This window comes from Rhinopithecus roxellana, chromosome 4 (genome assembly GCF_007565055.1).
Source record: "Rhinopithecus roxellana isolate Shanxi Qingling chromosome 4, ASM756505v1, whole genome shotgun sequence".
In the NCBI taxonomy this organism is placed as follows: Eukaryota; Metazoa; Chordata; class Mammalia; order Primates; family Cercopithecidae; genus Rhinopithecus; species Rhinopithecus roxellana.
The window spans coordinates 69,935,722-69,954,007 of record NC_044552.1 but is presented as its reverse complement, the minus strand read 5'-3'; the positions used below and the strand labels follow the sequence as shown (position 1 = coordinate 69,954,007).

General features: G+C 48.4%; 1 protein-coding gene across 1 annotated transcript in view; it reads right to left on the bottom strand.

Annotated features, from left to right (window-relative positions):
• Nucleotides 1-7,278: 7,278 nt before the first annotated feature.
• The window catches only part of ZDHHC14 (zinc finger DHHC-type containing 14), a 323,921-nt gene continuing 312,913 nt past the window's right edge, over nucleotides 7,279-18,286 (bottom strand). Inside the window, exon 9 of the mRNA XM_030928562.1 lies at nucleotides 7,279-7,376. Coding sequence (XP_030784422.1) covers nucleotides 7,320-7,376 — 57 coding nt within the window. The 3' untranslated portion in view covers nucleotides 7,279-7,319. The remainder of the gene's footprint in view (nucleotides 7,377-18,286) is intronic.

Genomic DNA, 18,286 nt, shown 5'->3' with positions numbered 1-18,286 from the left:
CTGACCAATCAGCACTCCCCCCTTCCCAAGCCTCTACCTGCCAAATTATCTTTAAAAACTCTGATCACCAAATGCTCAGAGAGACTGATTTGAGTAATAATAAAATTCTAGTCTCCTGCAAGCTGGCTCTGCATGAATTACTCTTTCTCTATTGCAATTCCCCTGTCTTAATAAATTGGCTCTGTCTAGGCAGCAGGCAAGACGAACCTATTGGGAGGTTACATTTCAACCAACTGTCAATCAGAAAATCTTGGAATCCACCTGGAAGTCCTCCCCACCCCACACTGTGACTGCTACAAGTTGTCCCGCCTTCCTGGACCAAACTACCGATCTACACCTTACACATATTGATTGATGCCTGGGTTTAACTTCTGTCCCCCTAAAATGCATGAAACCAAGCTGTAACCCAACCACCTTGGGCACATGTTCTCAGGACCTCTTGAGACTGGGCCTTGGGCCTTGGGCCTTGGTCACTCATATTTGGCTCAGAATAACTCTTTAAATATTTTACAGAGTTCAACTCTTTTCATTGACACCTGCTTCCAGGGAACTGTGAGTAAACACTTCTTCATCCATGACAGTCATTTTTATATCTGCATGTCTTACCATACCTGATTTTTAAAAAATCCGTAGGACCCTTAAACCTCCAGGAGCTCCAAAGTTCAGTTCAGACACGCCAGTCCTTGGCCAGTCTATGCAGGGTCCACGCAGCCTCTGCTTGCCGATTCCAGATGGCAACAACAGTTCTGAAAGGAGCAGCAACTCCTGGGAGAGTGTGCTGTTCACAGTCCAGGTGAAAGGTGCTCTGGAGCTGTGCTAAGACCCTTTCCTTCATGTCCCCAGGCTTGCAGACAAGCGCACATTCGAGAGGGCTCAACAGAAGCCATAAGTGGGGATGGAGGCAAGTTTTAAGGCCTCCCTGCTTCCATCTAGACTCAGATGAGGGCTTGTGAAAAAACAACAATGTACTTTGTATTCCTTCATTTCCTTTCATATGTTTATTCATCCATTCTTTCAAATATATGTTGAGTATCATGTACCAGGCACTTCATCAGGAACTGGAGGTCCACAGATTAATAGGAGACCGTCTCTGCTCTTGCAGAACCACAGGTTAGTTAGTGGAGGCGGCCATGACAAAAGCTAAGAAAAAGCAAACTGTCTGTGAATATAGGCTCTAATAAAGGAATGTTCCAGGAAACGGGTGGAAGAAAGGATTTCCAAGAGTGAGAGGGAGTGACTAGGGAGAGTATCAAAGGGTATGAAGGTTTCAGGGGGTCTTGAGGAATGAGTAGGAGTTTGTCAGGCACATCAGGAGGAGGTGTTCAAGGGTGTGTGGATGGAGCCAAGTATTTGGAGTGCCAGAGAGGGCATAAGGCTGGAGAAGTAGGATTTATATGTTGTCTCAGTTTCTATTGCTATGTAACAAGTCATCTCAAAAGTTACTGGCATAAAATAACTATGATTTATTATATCTCAAATTTCTGTAAACTGGCTGGGCTCGCAGGGGAGGTTCTTCTGCTCTGTGGGGTGTTGGCTAGAGCCACCGCTCCACAGGTGTTGACGGCATTCATCTGGGACCTCAGTTGGGAACTGGAACACCTCATGTGGCCCCACTCATGTGTCTGGTGCCTCAGCCGGGGTGGCTGGATTGGCTGGGGACCTGCTGGAGCCTTGTTCCATCAGCCTCTCAGGAGGCGGCTCAGGGCTCCAAGAGAACTAAAGCAGAGTTGCTGAGCCCCTTAAGCTCGAGGTCGGAGCTGGCCCAGCATCCCTTCTACTATACTGTTGTTCCTGGACAGAATGAGGTCTGGCTGCTTATTCTCACAGTCTAATAATGAGATGTAGACAGACTGGGAAAGAAAGGAGTTTATATTTGTGCAGTCAGTTACAGGGAGAAGGTTGGAGTAACTCACCAGACCAACTCAAAGTTACAAGTTTTTTCCCTAATGCTTATATTTATTTTAAGTTCCATGCTACGCGTGGAATTGCACCTACAAATAGGAGTGTTTCATTCAATCTATATCTAATCTTTATTTTTATTTTTTTTTTAGACGGAGTCTCGCTCCATCACCTAGGTTGGAGTGCAGTGGCATGATCTTGGCTCACTGCAGCCTCTGCCTCCCGGGCTCAAGCCAATTCTCCTACCTCAGCCTCCTGAGTAGCTGAGATTACAGGCACCTGCCACCATGCCTGGCTAATTTTTGTATTTTTAGTAGAGACGGGGTTTCTCCATGTTGGTCAGGCTGGTCTTGAACTCCTGATCTCAGGTGATCCACCCAACTCGGTCTCCCAAAGTGCTGGGATTACAGATGAAAGCCACTGCACCCAGCCTAGATCTAATCTTTAATTAGGGTCTAGGGTCTGGAAAGCTTTCTCTAGAGTCTTGGAAACTTTCTTAATCTTCAGTGGGTCCTGGTACGAGGTGCATATATAAAAATGCTATTATTATTTGATCAGACTTTAGGATTTGAGAAAACCCAGGTGGTCTTCATTTTGTTTTCACATTCCAACCTTCATACTCAGGCACCAGTTTCTCCAGTTCTTTAATGTTTAACTCAAGCATTCAAAGGATTAGTGGAAACTGAGTGTTCTGGTTGCTAATGGAAACCTGGCCTGCCACACCGCGCTGGTCAAAGCAAGTCACAGGCCAGCTCGGATTCAAAGACAGCTGAAGATTCAAGCTTTGAATCCAGCTTGGATTCAAAGAGGCACGCTTGTGTTGTGTTGAGTGGCTGAGGTGGTGTTGCTCTGTCACTGCAGCCGAGAAAGCTCATGCCGGTGCTTGTGGGCTGACTGAAGTGGGAGTGGGCACGGAAAGGGGGCACAGGCCACAGAGCTTTGTAGAGGCAGAAGGAGCCCTGTGGCTGACAGCATGGGGGCCAGGGGAGGTGCACAGGATGGCCATGCCAGACCCAGGGTTTGGCAACTGCTCTGAAAGCCCCTGTTCTTTGCCTCGGCCTTTGCCAGCCCTTGTTAGATGGCCAAGTGGTGGTATTGCCTGACTTGTCTACTCAGAGCTAGCATTACACCAAGGCCTCTGTGCACAGGGGAAGTGCAGTGGACCATTGCTCTGTCCAGTCCACCCTGACTTTCTACTGGCAACCTGCCTGTCCCGCTCTTGCTCCATGAGGTTTGACAGGGCTGACTCCTCACTCTGCAGCAGGTGGGGGGTGCTTAGGTCTGGAGCAGCAGATCTTCTGGTATCCTCTGAGCTCCAGGGATTGGTTCTGGGCTGGGCAGGTGACCCAAGCAGGTCTCGTGAGATTGGGTTGTAGGACTTGGCACACAGAGGGAGGAACCCTCCTGTTCTCTTTCACTGGGGTCACTTGCCTGGGAGGACAAAAACTTGGAACTGTCGGTGCCTATTTTGTCATTCTGAAGGCTGAGACCATCTGAATGGGAAGCCAACCAGGAGGAGCACAGTGCTGAGAGGTGGAAAGAGAAAGATGGAAAGAGCGAGTCCTTCTGACATAGATGGGGCCCTGGACCAAGCTGGATCTGATTATAGATTATCCTTGTGAAGCAGTGAACCCTCTTATTTTGCTTAAGCTACTTTGAGGTGGGTTTCTTTCTGCCACGTGCACCCAAGCAAGTGCTAACTAAAGTCCTGGCGAATATATTTACTTCCTTTCTGTGCCAATTCACTGGAGAGAGGAATTGCAAATTCTGGGGAATATGGGGCTCAGTACTGCACTGTTGGCTCCTTCCCCATTTTTCCATGTCTATAGTTGTCTTCTGCACACCCTTGGGGTGGGATTAGCCCAGTGGAATATATTGGAATCATGGTAAAACCTTTCCAAGGTCCAGTTTCTTCACTCCAACATTTTAGTTACCCTCCACAACCACTGTATCATCTTTTAAAGTTGGCAGTTGAAGACCACAGAATAAAATGTTCCTTAACACTTGTTCGCTGCTAGTGAATATGAATACAGGGCTCCTGAGAGCAGAAACTACCACAACACATCACGGGAAGAACACAGCAGCATAGGGTAAGAAGAGTACTTTACCTGGGACTCAAGGAAAAGCCAGTCATTTATAAGAGAGATTGCATTTTGGTAACTGCAAAGGTTCTAGAAAAGCTGTTCTAAGGAGATGCATAGGGCAGGAAGGCCTTTCTTTCCTTGCTCAATCTTGAGGCAGATCACACATGAAGGGCATCAAGCCATCAAGCCTTGGGTATATTTACTTCTTCCCGGTTAAGCAGTAGAACGTTTCCTGTATTTTTCAAACACATTTTCTCTTAAGATCCCCTGAAGTCCTTCCAAACCAGTGGGGTGTGTGCAGCCCTAAATAGGGCTTTTACTCGGCAAAGGAAACTAAGCCACTGACACTAGGTCTAAAATAGCCCCAGCCAGGATATCCTGAACTGATTTTCCTGACTGCCAGCTCACACTTGCGATGGACTTTACCATGACATCTTAACAGCCCTATCTACAGACAGGAACAGGCACTAATAAAGTGGGCCTAATCTATGGGAAAGAGAGCCTGTCAGTGCTGCCGGAGGCCAGGATGGGTGCCAGCCCATCCCATGGGACAGTCACGCTTGTTATGACTTTTCATGGGTGAGGCACATGGGAATGTCCTTAGCTGGTTTCACTATTCATCCTTGGTGTATATATATTTGCTTTAATCATTAATGTCATATCATTACTTTCTTGACAATGTGGCCAGTGTTTCTTGTTTTTAAATTAAAATATTTTTAGAGCAGTTTTAGGTTCACAACAAAATGGAGTGGAAATCACAGAGTTCCCATACATCCCCTGCTGGGACTCACACAGCCTCCCCCACCATCCACGTCCTGCACCAAGTGGCATATTTGTTACACTGATGACCCTACGTGGACATATCATTATCGCCCAAAGTCCACAGTTTACATCAGGATTCACTCTTGGTGTTATACAAATGTATGACATGTGTACACCACTGCAGTGTCATACAGAGTAGTTTCACTGTCCTAGAATTCCTCTGTGCCTGTCTATTCACCCCTCTGTCCCTACAACCCCTGGCAACCACTGATCTTTTTATTGTCACCATAATTTTGCCTTTTCCAGAATGTTACGTAGTTGGACTCATACAGTAGGTAACCTTTTCAGAAGGGCTTCTTTCACTCAGTAATATGCATTTAAGTTTCCTCCATGTCTTTTCATGGCTTGAAAGCTTATTTCTTTTTAGCACTGAATAATCTCATCATCTAGTTGTATCACAGTTTATTTATCCACTCACCTACAGAAAGACATCTTGGTTGCTCCTAAGTTTTGCCAATTATGAACAAAGCTGCTATAAACTTCTGTGCACAGGTTTTTGTGTGGACAGAAGTTTTCAGTTCATTTGGGTAAATATCAAAGAGCGCGACTGCTGGATCACATGTTAAGAATATGTTTCGTCTTGTAGGAAACTGACAAACTGTCTTCTGAAGTGGCAGTACCATTTTGCATTCCCACCAGCAGTGAATGAGAGTTCCTATTGGTCCACACTCTCACCAGCATTTGTGGTGTTGGTGTTTTGGATTTTAGCTTTTCTAATAGGTGTGTAGTGACCAGTGTTTCTTCATAATTATATTTTGGCCATTATTTCAAGTATTGACTTTGGATGTTGCGGTTCTATCATCTTGAATAAATGAAAAGTGTAACAAAACCAACTCATACATTCATCATTCACTTACTGATTAAAAAAATACTTTGAGTGGCTATTATGTGCCAGGAATGGGAGATTCTCAGATAAAAATTCTCTCTACCCTCGAAAAGCTCAGAGGCTACTGGAGGAGGAAGACAGGAGAACGGGTTGACACTGAGAGTGCACAGGAGGAGAGCGCTGTATTTCCATGAAGCAGAGCCTCAGGAGGGGGCTTCACCCCACAAAGAAGGGGAGGCTGGACTGGGAGGCAGTGGGGAGATGGCCCACCAGCCTCTCGGGAGGTTGGAGGCTGGAATCATCGAAGGTCTGGGAGACATGAATGGGGCAGGGGTGGGGAGGGGATACACAGTTCCAGGCAGACGGGGTGGATATGTGAAGGCACGGGGGGAAAAGCTGCATTTCAGGGTCATTGGAGTCTAGGGTTTGAGGATGAGGGATCAGGGATTCAAACAGGGAAGAGACATGACCGGGTTTGCTTTTCAGGAGGACCCCTGGCCAGTGGGGAGGACAGACGGGATGGAGTGACAAGGAAGGGAGGGAACTGGTAGGGTAACAGGTATGGGACGGAGTGTAAGGAAAGGAGGGAACTGGTAGGGTGGCAGGTACAGGACAGAGTGACAAGGGAACTGGTAGGGTGGCAGGTATGGGATGGAGTATAAGGAAGGGAGGGAACTGGTAGGGTGGCACGTATGGGATGGAGTGACAGAAGGGAGGGAACTGGTAGGGTGGCAGGTACAGGATGGAGTGTAAGGAAGGGAGGGAACTGGTAGGGTGGCGGGTATGGGATGGAGTGTAAGGAAGGGAGGAAACTGTTAGGGTGGCAGGTATGGGATGGAGTGACAGAAGGGAGGGAACTGGTAGGGTGGCAGGTATGGGATGGAGTGACAGAAGGGAGGGAACTGGTAGGGTGGCAGGTACGGGATGGAGTGTAATGAAGGGAGGGAACTGGTAGGGTGGCAGGTGAGGGTCTGCAGCTGGGGAGGCTCATTCACTCCTTTGCATTCTGCAGATGTTTGTGGAGCACAGATTCCTGCTCAGAGAGAGCTTCTGGTCTAGCCATGGATTATCCCAAATATCTTTTAGGGAAAATGTCAACCTTGTCTGTTTACTCCTCATAGCTGGGACCACAGCTGCTGCCATGTTCATTTTAAAAGGCAGATTTAGGCCAGGCGTGGTGGCTGTTGCCTGTAATCCCAGCACTTTGGGAAGCTGAGGCAGACAGATTGCATGAGCTCAGGAGTTTGAGGCCAGCCTGGGCAACATGGTGAAACCCTGTCTCTACAGAAATACAAAGATTAGCCAGGTGTGGTGTTGTGTGCCTGTGGTCCCAGTTCCTTGGGAGGCTGAGGCAGGAGGATCACTTGAGCCTAGGAGGTCAAGGCTGCAGTGAGCTGAGATTGCGCCACTGCACTCCAGCCTGGGCGACAGAGCAAGACCCTGTTGGAAATAAAACAAAAGGCTGATTTAAGGCTATTTATTCCCCTCTTCTTGAGTGCCAGTGGACAATGAGTCATAAAAGGGCCTTAACCAGGTGGCAGAAGTGGAGAAGGGTGTGGAGGTGGAAGGGGACCCGAGGGCTGGGCTACCCCACGGTGCTGTCACCACTCTTGAATCCTGGACAGACGGCAACTGTCTGTCGCGGCTCCGACTCCATGGTAACTGCAGTCTGCTCAGCACCTGGCGAATCATCTGCTCGGTATTTCCTCTTGTTGGGCGGTGGTGATGATGGCGAGCTCCTCCTGCTTTAAAACGGAGATGGAAGACAGCCATTTCTTTTCATTCTCCCCCTGGCTGCTGCTGCATTTGTGTGTGTGTGTGTGTGTGTGTGTGTGTGTGTGTGTGTGTGTGTGGAGCTCCAACTAGCTAGCAGCACTTACACACCATTAGGCCCAAGCAATTATGATGATTGTGCTAAAAAAAAAATCCATAAACTAGACAAAAGTAAGATCCTTCTCACAAATGCAGGATATTGGTATTTCTTGAACTGGGCTGAGCTCAGTAGGGAAATAACAACCTGATGGACTCTCTCAAGTTGGAGCCAAGGCTGGCCCGACAACAGCAGCAAACACAGCTTCTGAATGACAGCAGGGAACAGCCGGCTCGCCGCAATGTAGAGTTTCCTCTAAATTAAGATCTTCATCCATTCCGTAAACATTGAGCATCTACCCTGCACCAGGTAGTGCTCGAGCACTGGGAAACATCCCCACTGATTCAAGGCAAAGTCCTTGTTTTCAAATGGAAGTTAGATATTCTATTAGGGAAGACAGAATATAAACAACTTCAACACTGTATATAATATCCGCAAGCAAAAACTGCCACGAAGAGTCAAAAACCAAAGCAAGGGACTGGATGGTGCTCAGGAGAGACTAACATGGGCAGAGAGCGTGAGCACGTGGCACTGGGAAGGAGGTTCCAGGCCCCTGGAGCAAGTGGGGGGTGCATGTGAGGCGCAGAGGCTGGAGATGTGGTCAGCAGCCACTTTTGCCCTGGGATGGCCCTACAGACTACTGAGGTAGACACTCCACATGGCCAGGGACCAAGCGCCTCTTTAAGTATCAACGTCACAGTCACACACGTGGGTGAGGAAAAGCTTGCTTTTGATAACTACTTGATTTCCAGCTCTGAGCCCCCATGCTCCATGCTGTGCGGGAAGCATCGGGGCAGGCATTTCTAAGTAACCTCGTCTAAGCCGTTTCCTTCGTCTAGTTAGAGCTTCCCTCTCGCCCTGGGCTGTGTGTGTGCTTCTCTCTGGGAAGACGCCTTGGTCCTTGATCACCTTCAGCTCGGTGGCCTCTGTGGAGAAGGGACCCCCACGGCCCCCGGGTGCTGCTCACACAGTAGACATCACGGATCTGTGCGTTGGCTCGGAAGATTTTGTGCCTATGGCAGCGAAGTGCTGTCCTCTTACAAAAATCAGTCTACTAGGACATTTCCCCAAGAGAAGGAATGAGCAATGCTGAGGACCCTTTCCCTGATTTGTACTCGAGTGCACCTCTGGGTGCGGCTCAGGGCACAGGACACTTCCGGCTGCTCTTCTCTGCCTGTCTGGAACTTTGGACTCAGCAGCTGGGATCTGGTGACAGGGCTCCCTCTGTTTCTCAGCCGTTACCTGGCCTGCCTTGATTTCCACTAGCTGCTCTCATGCCAGCTGGGAGACGAGCTGTCGTTAGACTCGACCCAAGAGGCACAGTCCCATCCCTCCGCTCTCGGATTCCTCCAGAACCCTTGGAGGGGCAGGCTTCCCTCTCTGGTTGCCGACTGCCGTTGGAAAATCTCCTTCCCTCAGTCCAGACAGAATTCTCAGCTCTTCTCCAGGTGGTGGAAGGAAACTGGCTGCTGATATCCTTCCAGGTCTTTCTTTATACCCAGACTCAAGGGGCTTTTCTCTTTCTGTTAGTGTCTCTGCTCTGGCTTCACAAAAGCCTGCTAGCAGCTCCAGGTAAGAATTAGCTTCTATTTTCTGGGCTGTGCCAGGATCCCCAAGAGGGGCCCCAGACTCAGTGAGTGGAGGGTGGTGGCACAGTCAAGAATTGAGGGGGTACCTGGTGCGAATCCTCTAAGGATGACCATCTGTGACTGTGCTGTCAAACCTTCCAGGCAGAAGTGGTGCACAGTGTGTACATTGTCAGTGTAAATCCTGCATTTCCAGCACTTGCCGACCGGCCAACTGCTGCCTGAGTACCAACTGGCCACTGTTGGGTTATCTGCTGATTTGGGGCTTTAAAATTTGAAGGCTGTTTGGCTCCTTGAGGAGTCAGGAGTCTGGGACTGGGTCAGGTTCACCTGTGGATTCTCTGGCCAACACGTGGCCCACTGTGTTACTCAGTACCCATTTAGGGAGAGAGAGGTGGAGTCTTCCTCCTGCTTGGTTTCCCCATGGTGAGCTCTGGCTAGGCCAACAGTTACACAACCTCAGTGCAGAGCCCCAACATGGTGGTGGAGGTAAGTGGCCTTGGCATCCATCCCCCTTGTCTTCCTCCACTTCCCAGGGAGTCCATTACTCTATCTGCCGTCTCTTTCCCTGTCCACGGAGACAGACCAACCTGACATTCTTTATAGTGGTGGTTCTCAAAGTATGTTCCCAAGCCTGAGACATCGATTTCAGCTGGAGACTTATTAGAAATGCACATTCTCAAGCCTCATCCCAGACCTATGAATCAGAAATTCTGTGGGTGGGCCCAGCAACCTGTGTTCTCTCCAGTCTCCGGGTGATTCTCGTGCCCCAACATTTGAGACCTGCTGCTTTAAAGGATGTTGGAGGCATCGCCTCCGCTCTGCTGCCAACAGGCGCGGGCACAGGGGAGGTGGGAGAAGCAGAGAGTGATGGAGATCGGGGTCCATGGAAGCTACCTCCTTGTCATGTGGGGAGTTCTGAAATGCCCCCTGCAGTCCTGCCTCACTGCCCATTCATAGCCTACAGGGTGTCCCTGGTTTCTTGTTGTTGGCAATGTGACCTTCACGACAGTAGTTTTCAGATCCTGAAGAACCTGAGTTGGAAACAATTCCTTATGCAAGGGGAGCCACATAGGTGTCCGCACAGGTCTCCTGGGTGTGCAGAGCCACAGGGCTCCGAGGCTTCCTCCACTGAGTGTGGCTTAGCCCTTAGTTCATAACCAAGCAATCCACCATGTCTTCAAACAATGAGAAGACAAGGGTGGTTCTCATGAAGTGGCGTTGAGGAATGGATGTGTGGCCCCCATACCCAGCAGGCTACAGGACCACCCTCTCCCCTGCTCCAAGCTCAGGGTTTTGCCCAAACCCAAGCACCTCTACTTCTTGCTCTTAGTTGACATCTGGAATTGCTGAAGCCTGCAACACCTCTTGAAATTTTTCAGCAACAGTTCCTTCCCTCCCTCCCTCCCTCCCTCCCTTCCTTCCTTCCCTTTTTGAGACAGAATCTCCCTGTCACCCAGGCTGGAGTGCAGTGGCATGATCTCTGCTCACTGCAACCTCTGCCTCCTGGGTTCAAGCGATTCTCCTGCCTCAGCCTCCCGAGTAGCTGGGACTACAGGCACATGCCACCACGCCCAGCTATTTTTTTTGTATTTTTAGTAGAGACGAGGTTTCACCATGTTGGCCAGGATGGTCTGGATCTCTTAACCTCGTGATCCGCCTGTCTCAGCCTCTCAAAGACAACAATGTATTTCTTAGCTAAGGATTTTATCATTTTCCCTAGAAAATTAGGAGGAAAAAAAATCCCAAACAACTCTCCTTATTACTCTTAATTTTAAATATATCTGAGTATGTTAAATTTGCCAGTGTTCAGAGCAAACCAAAGTATAAGCCATGTTTTCTTCTCTCTTTTTTTTTAAGCCAACAAATTGGTCTAGGTCTAGAATGGCACTTAAGGGAATTAGCTTGATGTTTACAGTGATTTATCCTGCCAGTTGTTCTTCATTTTCCTACTAAGACCTACTTGCCCTCTGCTTCTTGCTCTTTGCTGGTTAATACCATTTTACAAAAAGGCTGCTAAAGTTGTAATGCCTGGCGACCCCCACAGTCCTGAGATAACATGCTGCCCTATGAGCAAGGCCCTCAGGGTCTGCACCATGGCATTTTAAGGGCTCTGGCTTTTGGGTGGGAGAGATCATAGATTTGGGGAATCATTAGGGGACCCTTAGAACACAGTTTGGGAGCAGCTGCCTGTACCAGGGTGCAAAGTTCAGGAGTCCCCAAGGCCACCCTCAATCCTGACACCCAACGTAAGGCTGGGGCTCCTCACAGCTGCCCTCAGTTCAATAATTGGCTAGTAGGACTCACAGAACTCCGAAGAGCCTTTCTATGTGCAGTTCTATTACGGTGAAAGGATCCAGATCAAAGTCAACCAAAGCAAGAGGCACACAGGGTGGAGTCTGAGATGCCAGTGCAGAGCCTCTGGCTGTCCTCTCTCAGAGGGGCTGTGTGGACAGGGCCCACCTCTGCCTGCAACGATGAGGCAACAGGCATGCAATAGTGCCGACCAGGGAAGCTCACCCAAGCCTCAGGTCTGGAGTTTTCACTGGGGTGGGTCATGGGGACACGTTGGCTATCTCCACTGCTGGCCTGAGCCTGCAGTCCCTCTGGAGACCAAACTGATCCTTGGGGCCATAACCCACATGGCCAGCACAGACTGCCTGGCTGGTCCAACCCCCCAGATAAGCAGAGAGACTCTTGCCACACAGACAGTTGCAAGGGCTTGAAGATGACCTCCCAGTAGCAGACAACAGAAGCCAGGCCTCTCTAAGGACATGGTTAATCCTCCACTGCACACGAGGCTACTCAAAGCACGTGCAGCTCAGCACCATGCAACTATTTGATCCTGGTCCCTGATGAGATAATACAGAGATGGCATGTGTGTTTAGACACAGCTACAGCCATTGGACAGAGTATGTCTAATGCATCTAATCATGAAACAGTAGGGCTTTTCGTTATCTACTGAAAATTTTTTTCCAGTAATTTAAAAATTATATTTTATAGAAGTACTCATGTGCAGTGAATAGGAATTTTTTAAAACAGTAAATACTCTTCTTTATCACTCATGGTTCGAGAAGGGTTGACCTCCATTCTGTGCCAGCTCTGTCCCGGCCACCTCTGTAACCTTGGATATGACCTCTCAGCTCTCTGGTTTCCAGGGTTCTCTTTTGTAAGTTGGGGCAGGAATGGGTGAACTGAACAGTTTTTTCAGATTTTCTTTTTGACCATGATGGGAAAATATATCTATGTCATGACCCAGGACCTGTTTCTCCTTGTTCCAGGCAAAGCAGTTTGGCATTTCCTATTCTCATCCTTCTGTTCTCACCCCTTCCATCTAGAAAGAAGACAGTGGCTTGTGCCCACTACTCTGGTTTTGTGACCCATGGAGGGCATGGATCTGAAGTGGGAGACCCAGTTAGGTGGTCTTTAAAGTGATTTCCTGCCACTGGAGGAACTTGAACAAGATTCCTGTGTGTGCATCCAGAGCCAGGGCTGGCTGGGCTGAGCTCTACAGATCATGAGCATGTGCAGAAGTCATTATGCTCTTTCTTGACTAAGCAGGGGGTTTTCTCCTTTTATTTCTTAAAATAATAAATGTCGAAAACCCGAGATATTCACGTGAGGGCGCTATTGCTTATCCTCTCCATCGTGGTGTCAGGGGTGGCCGGGGCCTGTGTCAGGAGCAACTCTCCACGTGGGATTCTCAGGGGGTGCCTGCGCCCTGTGGAGAAGATTGCTCAGTCTGGGGTGACTTGAGGGCATGGTCCTGGCTTTGCAGCTCCCCTGCCTCTGCTCCAGGGCACCCTCTGCTCCAGGGCACCCTCATCCTCACTTGCTGCTGCAAACCACCTCAGCATCCAGTCTAGAGGCAAATCATGTCTGGTGTCTTCTTGTGGGTTATCTGGGCACTCATTGGCTTTTACATAAAACACTGAGCATTGAATGTAGTTCAGCTTGTTACCATGGGTTACAAAAATGGAAGTAGATTCTGTTTAAAGAAAAGAAAAAGCTCTTCTGCTCCCCTCTTAGAAAAAGCATCACCCCCTAAACACTTCCAAGCGACTTGCCTCCTTCCTGGCAGGTGACGGGTACTGAGGAAGGGGCCTGCGGAAGACCTCTCAGAGCAGATGCTGCTCAGGATGAACTGACAAGGAGGTGTTTGGTGGGAGCGAATGCCAGTCCCTTCTTTCTGATAATGCAGACTTTCTAATAATGCAGAAATTAATAATGCAGAGTTCAGCCACATCAGCTGGAAGCTTACGTGTCAGTTCCTGAGAACATACAGAACCCCATTGGTCAGGAGGAAGTTCCCATCGCAGGGGAGCTGACATGTCTAAAGGTGATTGGCTCCCTTTCATGAGGTTCCTAGTTGACATCCTGTATGTTACAGAAGGGAGAGGTGCCTTGAGAAGAGGGGGTTACAGGCAGTGAGATCCACAACAGCATTGCAGGTGAACTGGAGGTAGGTTCTGTGCTTCATAAAAGGGCCCTTCACATTTACACGTTCAGTCACCACCCATCGTGTTCTGGGATTGTGTTTTATTGCATAAAGTCAATGTTCACTTAGATCTTAGGAGGACAGCTGCAGAAGGCAAGGCACCAGGAGTCCCGTTAGGTAGCAGAGCATCAGCTGACAGGGCCTCACCGTGGCCTCAGCACTGCTGACCTGCAGTTGTTATCCAGGCACATGGCGAACCCTATTTGGCATTTCCATGAGAAGATGGGTTGGAAACAACCCTTGGTGGCCTCTGAAGCCATCTGTTCTCATTATCTCCAGAAAGTGTGTTTTCTAGCACAGCTGCCACACTGACCCAACTAAATTTCAATCCCAGCTACTTAGGAGGCTGAGGCAGAAGAATCGCTGGAACCTGGGAGGTGGAGGTTGCAGTGAGCCGAGACTGTGCCTTTGCACTTTAGCCTGGATGATGAAAGGGAAACTTTCAAAAAAAAACAAACAAAAAAACCAAAAAAACAAAAATTTATCAATCCTCAGAGTAGATGTCAACTAGAAGATACAGATGCTGCAGGCCAGGTGCAGTGGCTCACACCTGTAATCCCAGCTCTTTCTGAGGCCAAGGCTGGAGGATCACCTGAGATCAGGAGTTCAAGACCAGCCTGGCCAACATGGTGAAACTCTGTCTCTACTAAAAGTACAAAAATTAGCTGGCGTGGTGGCTGCGTCTGTAGTCCCAACTACCTGGGAGGCTGAGGCAGGGGAATCGCTTGAACCCGGGAGGTAGAGGTCGCAGTGAGCTGAGATTGTACCATTGCACTCCAGCCTGGGCAACAGAGCGAGACTTTGCCAGAAAGAAAAAACAAACAAACAAACAAACAAAACAAAAAAACCTTTGCTTGTCATCATCTCCCTGGTACCTTTCCAGTGTGTTGATGAGTTCAAGGAAAGCTTTCTAAAAGGCTTCACAAAATAATAATTTTTTAAAACATGTGTCAGCTAGGCACATTTCAAAGCACACCACATGTTTTGATCCAGGATATTAACAACAAAAATTTGTCAGTCCCCACTGAGTCATCCATGTTTACTCAAGTTGGATTTAGCTGCTGAGTTATCTAGAATTTCTGGCGGAAAATCACCTGAGCTGAAATTCTGATAGGCTTTCAAGAAAAAGGAAATGCTCATTCTTTAAGAGATCCTTAAATACATTGTAAGGGAGATTTGAAAGATTTTGAAATCTCTGGAATTAGAAAATTTAAGGATTTCTTTCCATTTTCTTGTTTGTTTGTAGAGGTTTTAAGGAAATCAGATGAGCTCCATGTTTCTTAAGATGGATTTAATCTATCTGGTAGTGAGGTAGAAATAGCAGCGGCTGGGGAGTCCACTCTCCAGGGGGCTCTGGGGCTGGCGGGTCTTAGACCCAGGCTCAGGGCTCAGAACTCAAAGAAGTTTAGGGGTTCAGGAATGCTTAGGGTTGCTTAGGTCCTAGGACTATGAATATTATTCAGGTAAACTATTTTGTGAGCTGGTGTAGCGTCTAAAAGCCATTGATGATTTTTGTTTCCATGGGAAAAGTATATTCCAAGTTCCAAGCCAATTTATGGAATGTAATCTGTTGGTAGAGAGTATACATCATCTATTTTGCCATAGAAAATGTGGTTTGAACATTTCACATGTGTTATGAAACATATATGTATTAGAGCTTTTAGTACAAAGAGCAATGCCCATTACTCAGAACAAGTACTGTGTCACATGTCCAACAAGGGTTTGTTAATGGAACTGGCTAATAGGTTTTTATTTTAAAATTATTTTTAAAGCATGCAATCCCCAAATAATCCAAGTTATCCTACTATTGATTACACACACACACACACACACACACACACACACACATATTTATTTATTGTTATTTTTTATTTTTGGGATGGAGTTTCGCTTTTGTCTCCCGGGCTGGAGTGCAGTGGCATGATCTTGGCTCACTGCAACCTCCGCCTCCCAGGTTCAAGTGATTCTTTGGCCTCCGCCTCCCAAGTAGCTGGGACTACAGATGCATGCCACCACGCCCAACTAATTTTGGAATTTTTAGTAGAGGCAGAGTTTCACCATGTTGGCCAGGCTGGTCTCAAACTCCTGACCTCAGGTGATCCGCCCACCTTGGCCTCCCAAAGTGTTGGAATTACAGGCGTGAGCCACTGCACCCTGCCAGATGATATATATTTTTGAAAGTTCCATTACTCTGTTTTTCTATTAGAAGTACATGAATCTTAATTGACTTAAGACCCCAATTTTATCCCAAATTATCCACAAGAAAGGACGGGGAGCATCAGGTGGCTTGCAAAGGTGAGTGAGGAGGTCTCATCAGCACCATGTAGCACTGGCTCCTGGCTCAGCTGAACTCCACACAGGGACTCACATCACAGCAGGAGCCTTTCCTCACAGTTGGACATAGTGGGGAGTAAAAGGGAGGGGGGCTTTTCTCTGAGGCCCTTAGGTGTCAGCATGAGGTCCCTGGGGGAGTTTGGGTCCTCAGTGCCTTAGAGGCGGTCTCTGTTACCCTTGTCACCTCTACTTCCCCCTTCCCGAGCAGTGATGGTCCCTGGTGGTGCAGGACCCTGCCTGGCACTGTGCCACAGCAAAAACCCTCGAGCCATCATGGTGCTCTCAGGCATTACTGGGAGACAGGACATTCACATGAAGACAGAAACTACAGTAGGTGGTCTAGAAAAAGGATGAAATGTGTGAGGGAAATGTTCTGGCTTAGTGGTGATGTTTGCACAACCTTGCGATTATACTAAAAACACAGAATTGTACATTTTTAAAGGGCTAATCTCATGGTATGTAAATTATATCTCAATTTTAAAGAAATATGTGAAGGAGCAAGTATTTGAGGAATTCAGAGGAAAGGGGGCCCTCAGCTCCTATGAAATGTGTTGGTAATGGGAAGGTAGGAAGGCCTTAGACAAGCGGAGAGAGGCAGAGAGGGGCAGAGGGAGACGTGGAGGGTGGGAAGCGCCTGGCAGGTTCTGCCAGGGAGGGAGGAGGCCGAATTGCCAGAGAGGGAGAGACAGGGAGAAGGGAAAAGAAGAATGGAAACCATTTGGGACCAGATTATGGAGGCTTTAGATGCTGGTCTGAGGGGCAAATGGGGAAGAAAAAGCTGTGGATGGTCTGACACCTGGGATCTGACACGGGCCTGGCAATGGCTGGGAAGACACATGCCTGGGTTGTATGGGATGGGCAGGAACAGGAACATTCAGCAGGAGGAGAGCTCTTTGCAGCCATCATAACATTTTGGGTTAGATGGTGAAGGTGGCGATAAAGTGAAGAAGAAGGACAGATTTTGTGGATCCTGCAGAGGAAGAGTGACAGGGCTTGAGGCCCGACTGGATCTGCACAGTAAGGAAGTCAAAGGCCTCTCCAGAGTTGTAAGCTTGGAGCTCTCCTGGGGAAGCTTCAACTAAAATAAAGGGCAGTTTGGGGAGAAAGATGTTGAATCCAATCTCAAGCATTTGGGTTTGGGGCAGTGGTGATGGGATATGTAAGTGGGAACACGAAGCCGAGCATACACCATGGTGTACCCAGAAGCGGTCGCATTTGTGGCCAAGGAAACTAAGGCCCACGGGCTCTGTGACCTGCCTGAGGTTACAGAACCAGCTGCAGGCAAACGGGAACCAGATTCCTGGCTAAACCTCCTTCTGCCTAGCAAGCAGCTGGTTCAGCTGTGGGGCTAGTCCTTGGGAGGGTGATGGGCACTGGAGAGTTGAGTCCATAGAAGAGGCAGGAGTAGAAGGCAATGGAGTGATGAAGTCTCTGCAGGGGAATAGAGGAGAGAGGAAAGGCCAAAGGGCAGGGAAACGAGTCTTGCCATGTGTCCTCATTTGTGGGATGTGAGAAGGAAGCAGATTGCAAGCAGATGTCAGCTGGAATAAAGACAGCAGTGTCACCGAGGCCAAAGGGAGACAGCATTGCATAGAAGCATTAGAGATGCCCAACTGCATGCTTGTCTGCCTCCTGCAATACAGACAGCTGCATGGATCCAGGGGCACGGGGTGCTCAACCATGTCAGATGCTTCAGGAATGTTAAAAGAGAATGCAGCCAGGCCACAGGATTTGCCGCTGGAAATCATGGAGAGCGCATTTCAGAAGCATGCTGTGAAGGGAAGCTGACAGAGAGTGGGAAGTGAAGAAATGGAAGATGGGAGGACAGACCACTCTTGAGATATTTGGCAATGAGAAGAATGAGTGATTAAAGATGAACAGAGAGACAAGGAAGGTGATTTTTTTTTTTTTTTCAAAGTAGCAGTATGGTATGGTGGCCTACAGAAACAACTGGTGGGAAGAAATTGAAGATGCAAGAGATCATAAAAGAACTGGGTCCTGGGTCATGGAGGAGAGAAGGGGCTGGGTCCTGGGACCTGGGTCCTGGAGGAGAGGATGGCCTAAGTGCTGGTTCCCAGGGTCATGGAGGAGAGAAGGGGCTGGATCCCGGGGTCATGGAGGAGAGTAGGAGCTGGTTCCCAGGGTCATGGAGGAGAGAAGGGGCCAGGTCCTGGGTCATGCAGGAGATGGGGTCAAGCCTACTTTAGCAGGTAGGAATGCTCTGTAAAGGGAGAGAACAGTAGATGGATGAGGCAGAACTTTTTAGTGGAGAGGAGAAGGATGACAGAGCTCTAGCTGGAGGGTCTCACTCTTGCACTAATGGAGGAGATGGAGTTTTCTATTGTGATTATCTAGTGGATGCTCATT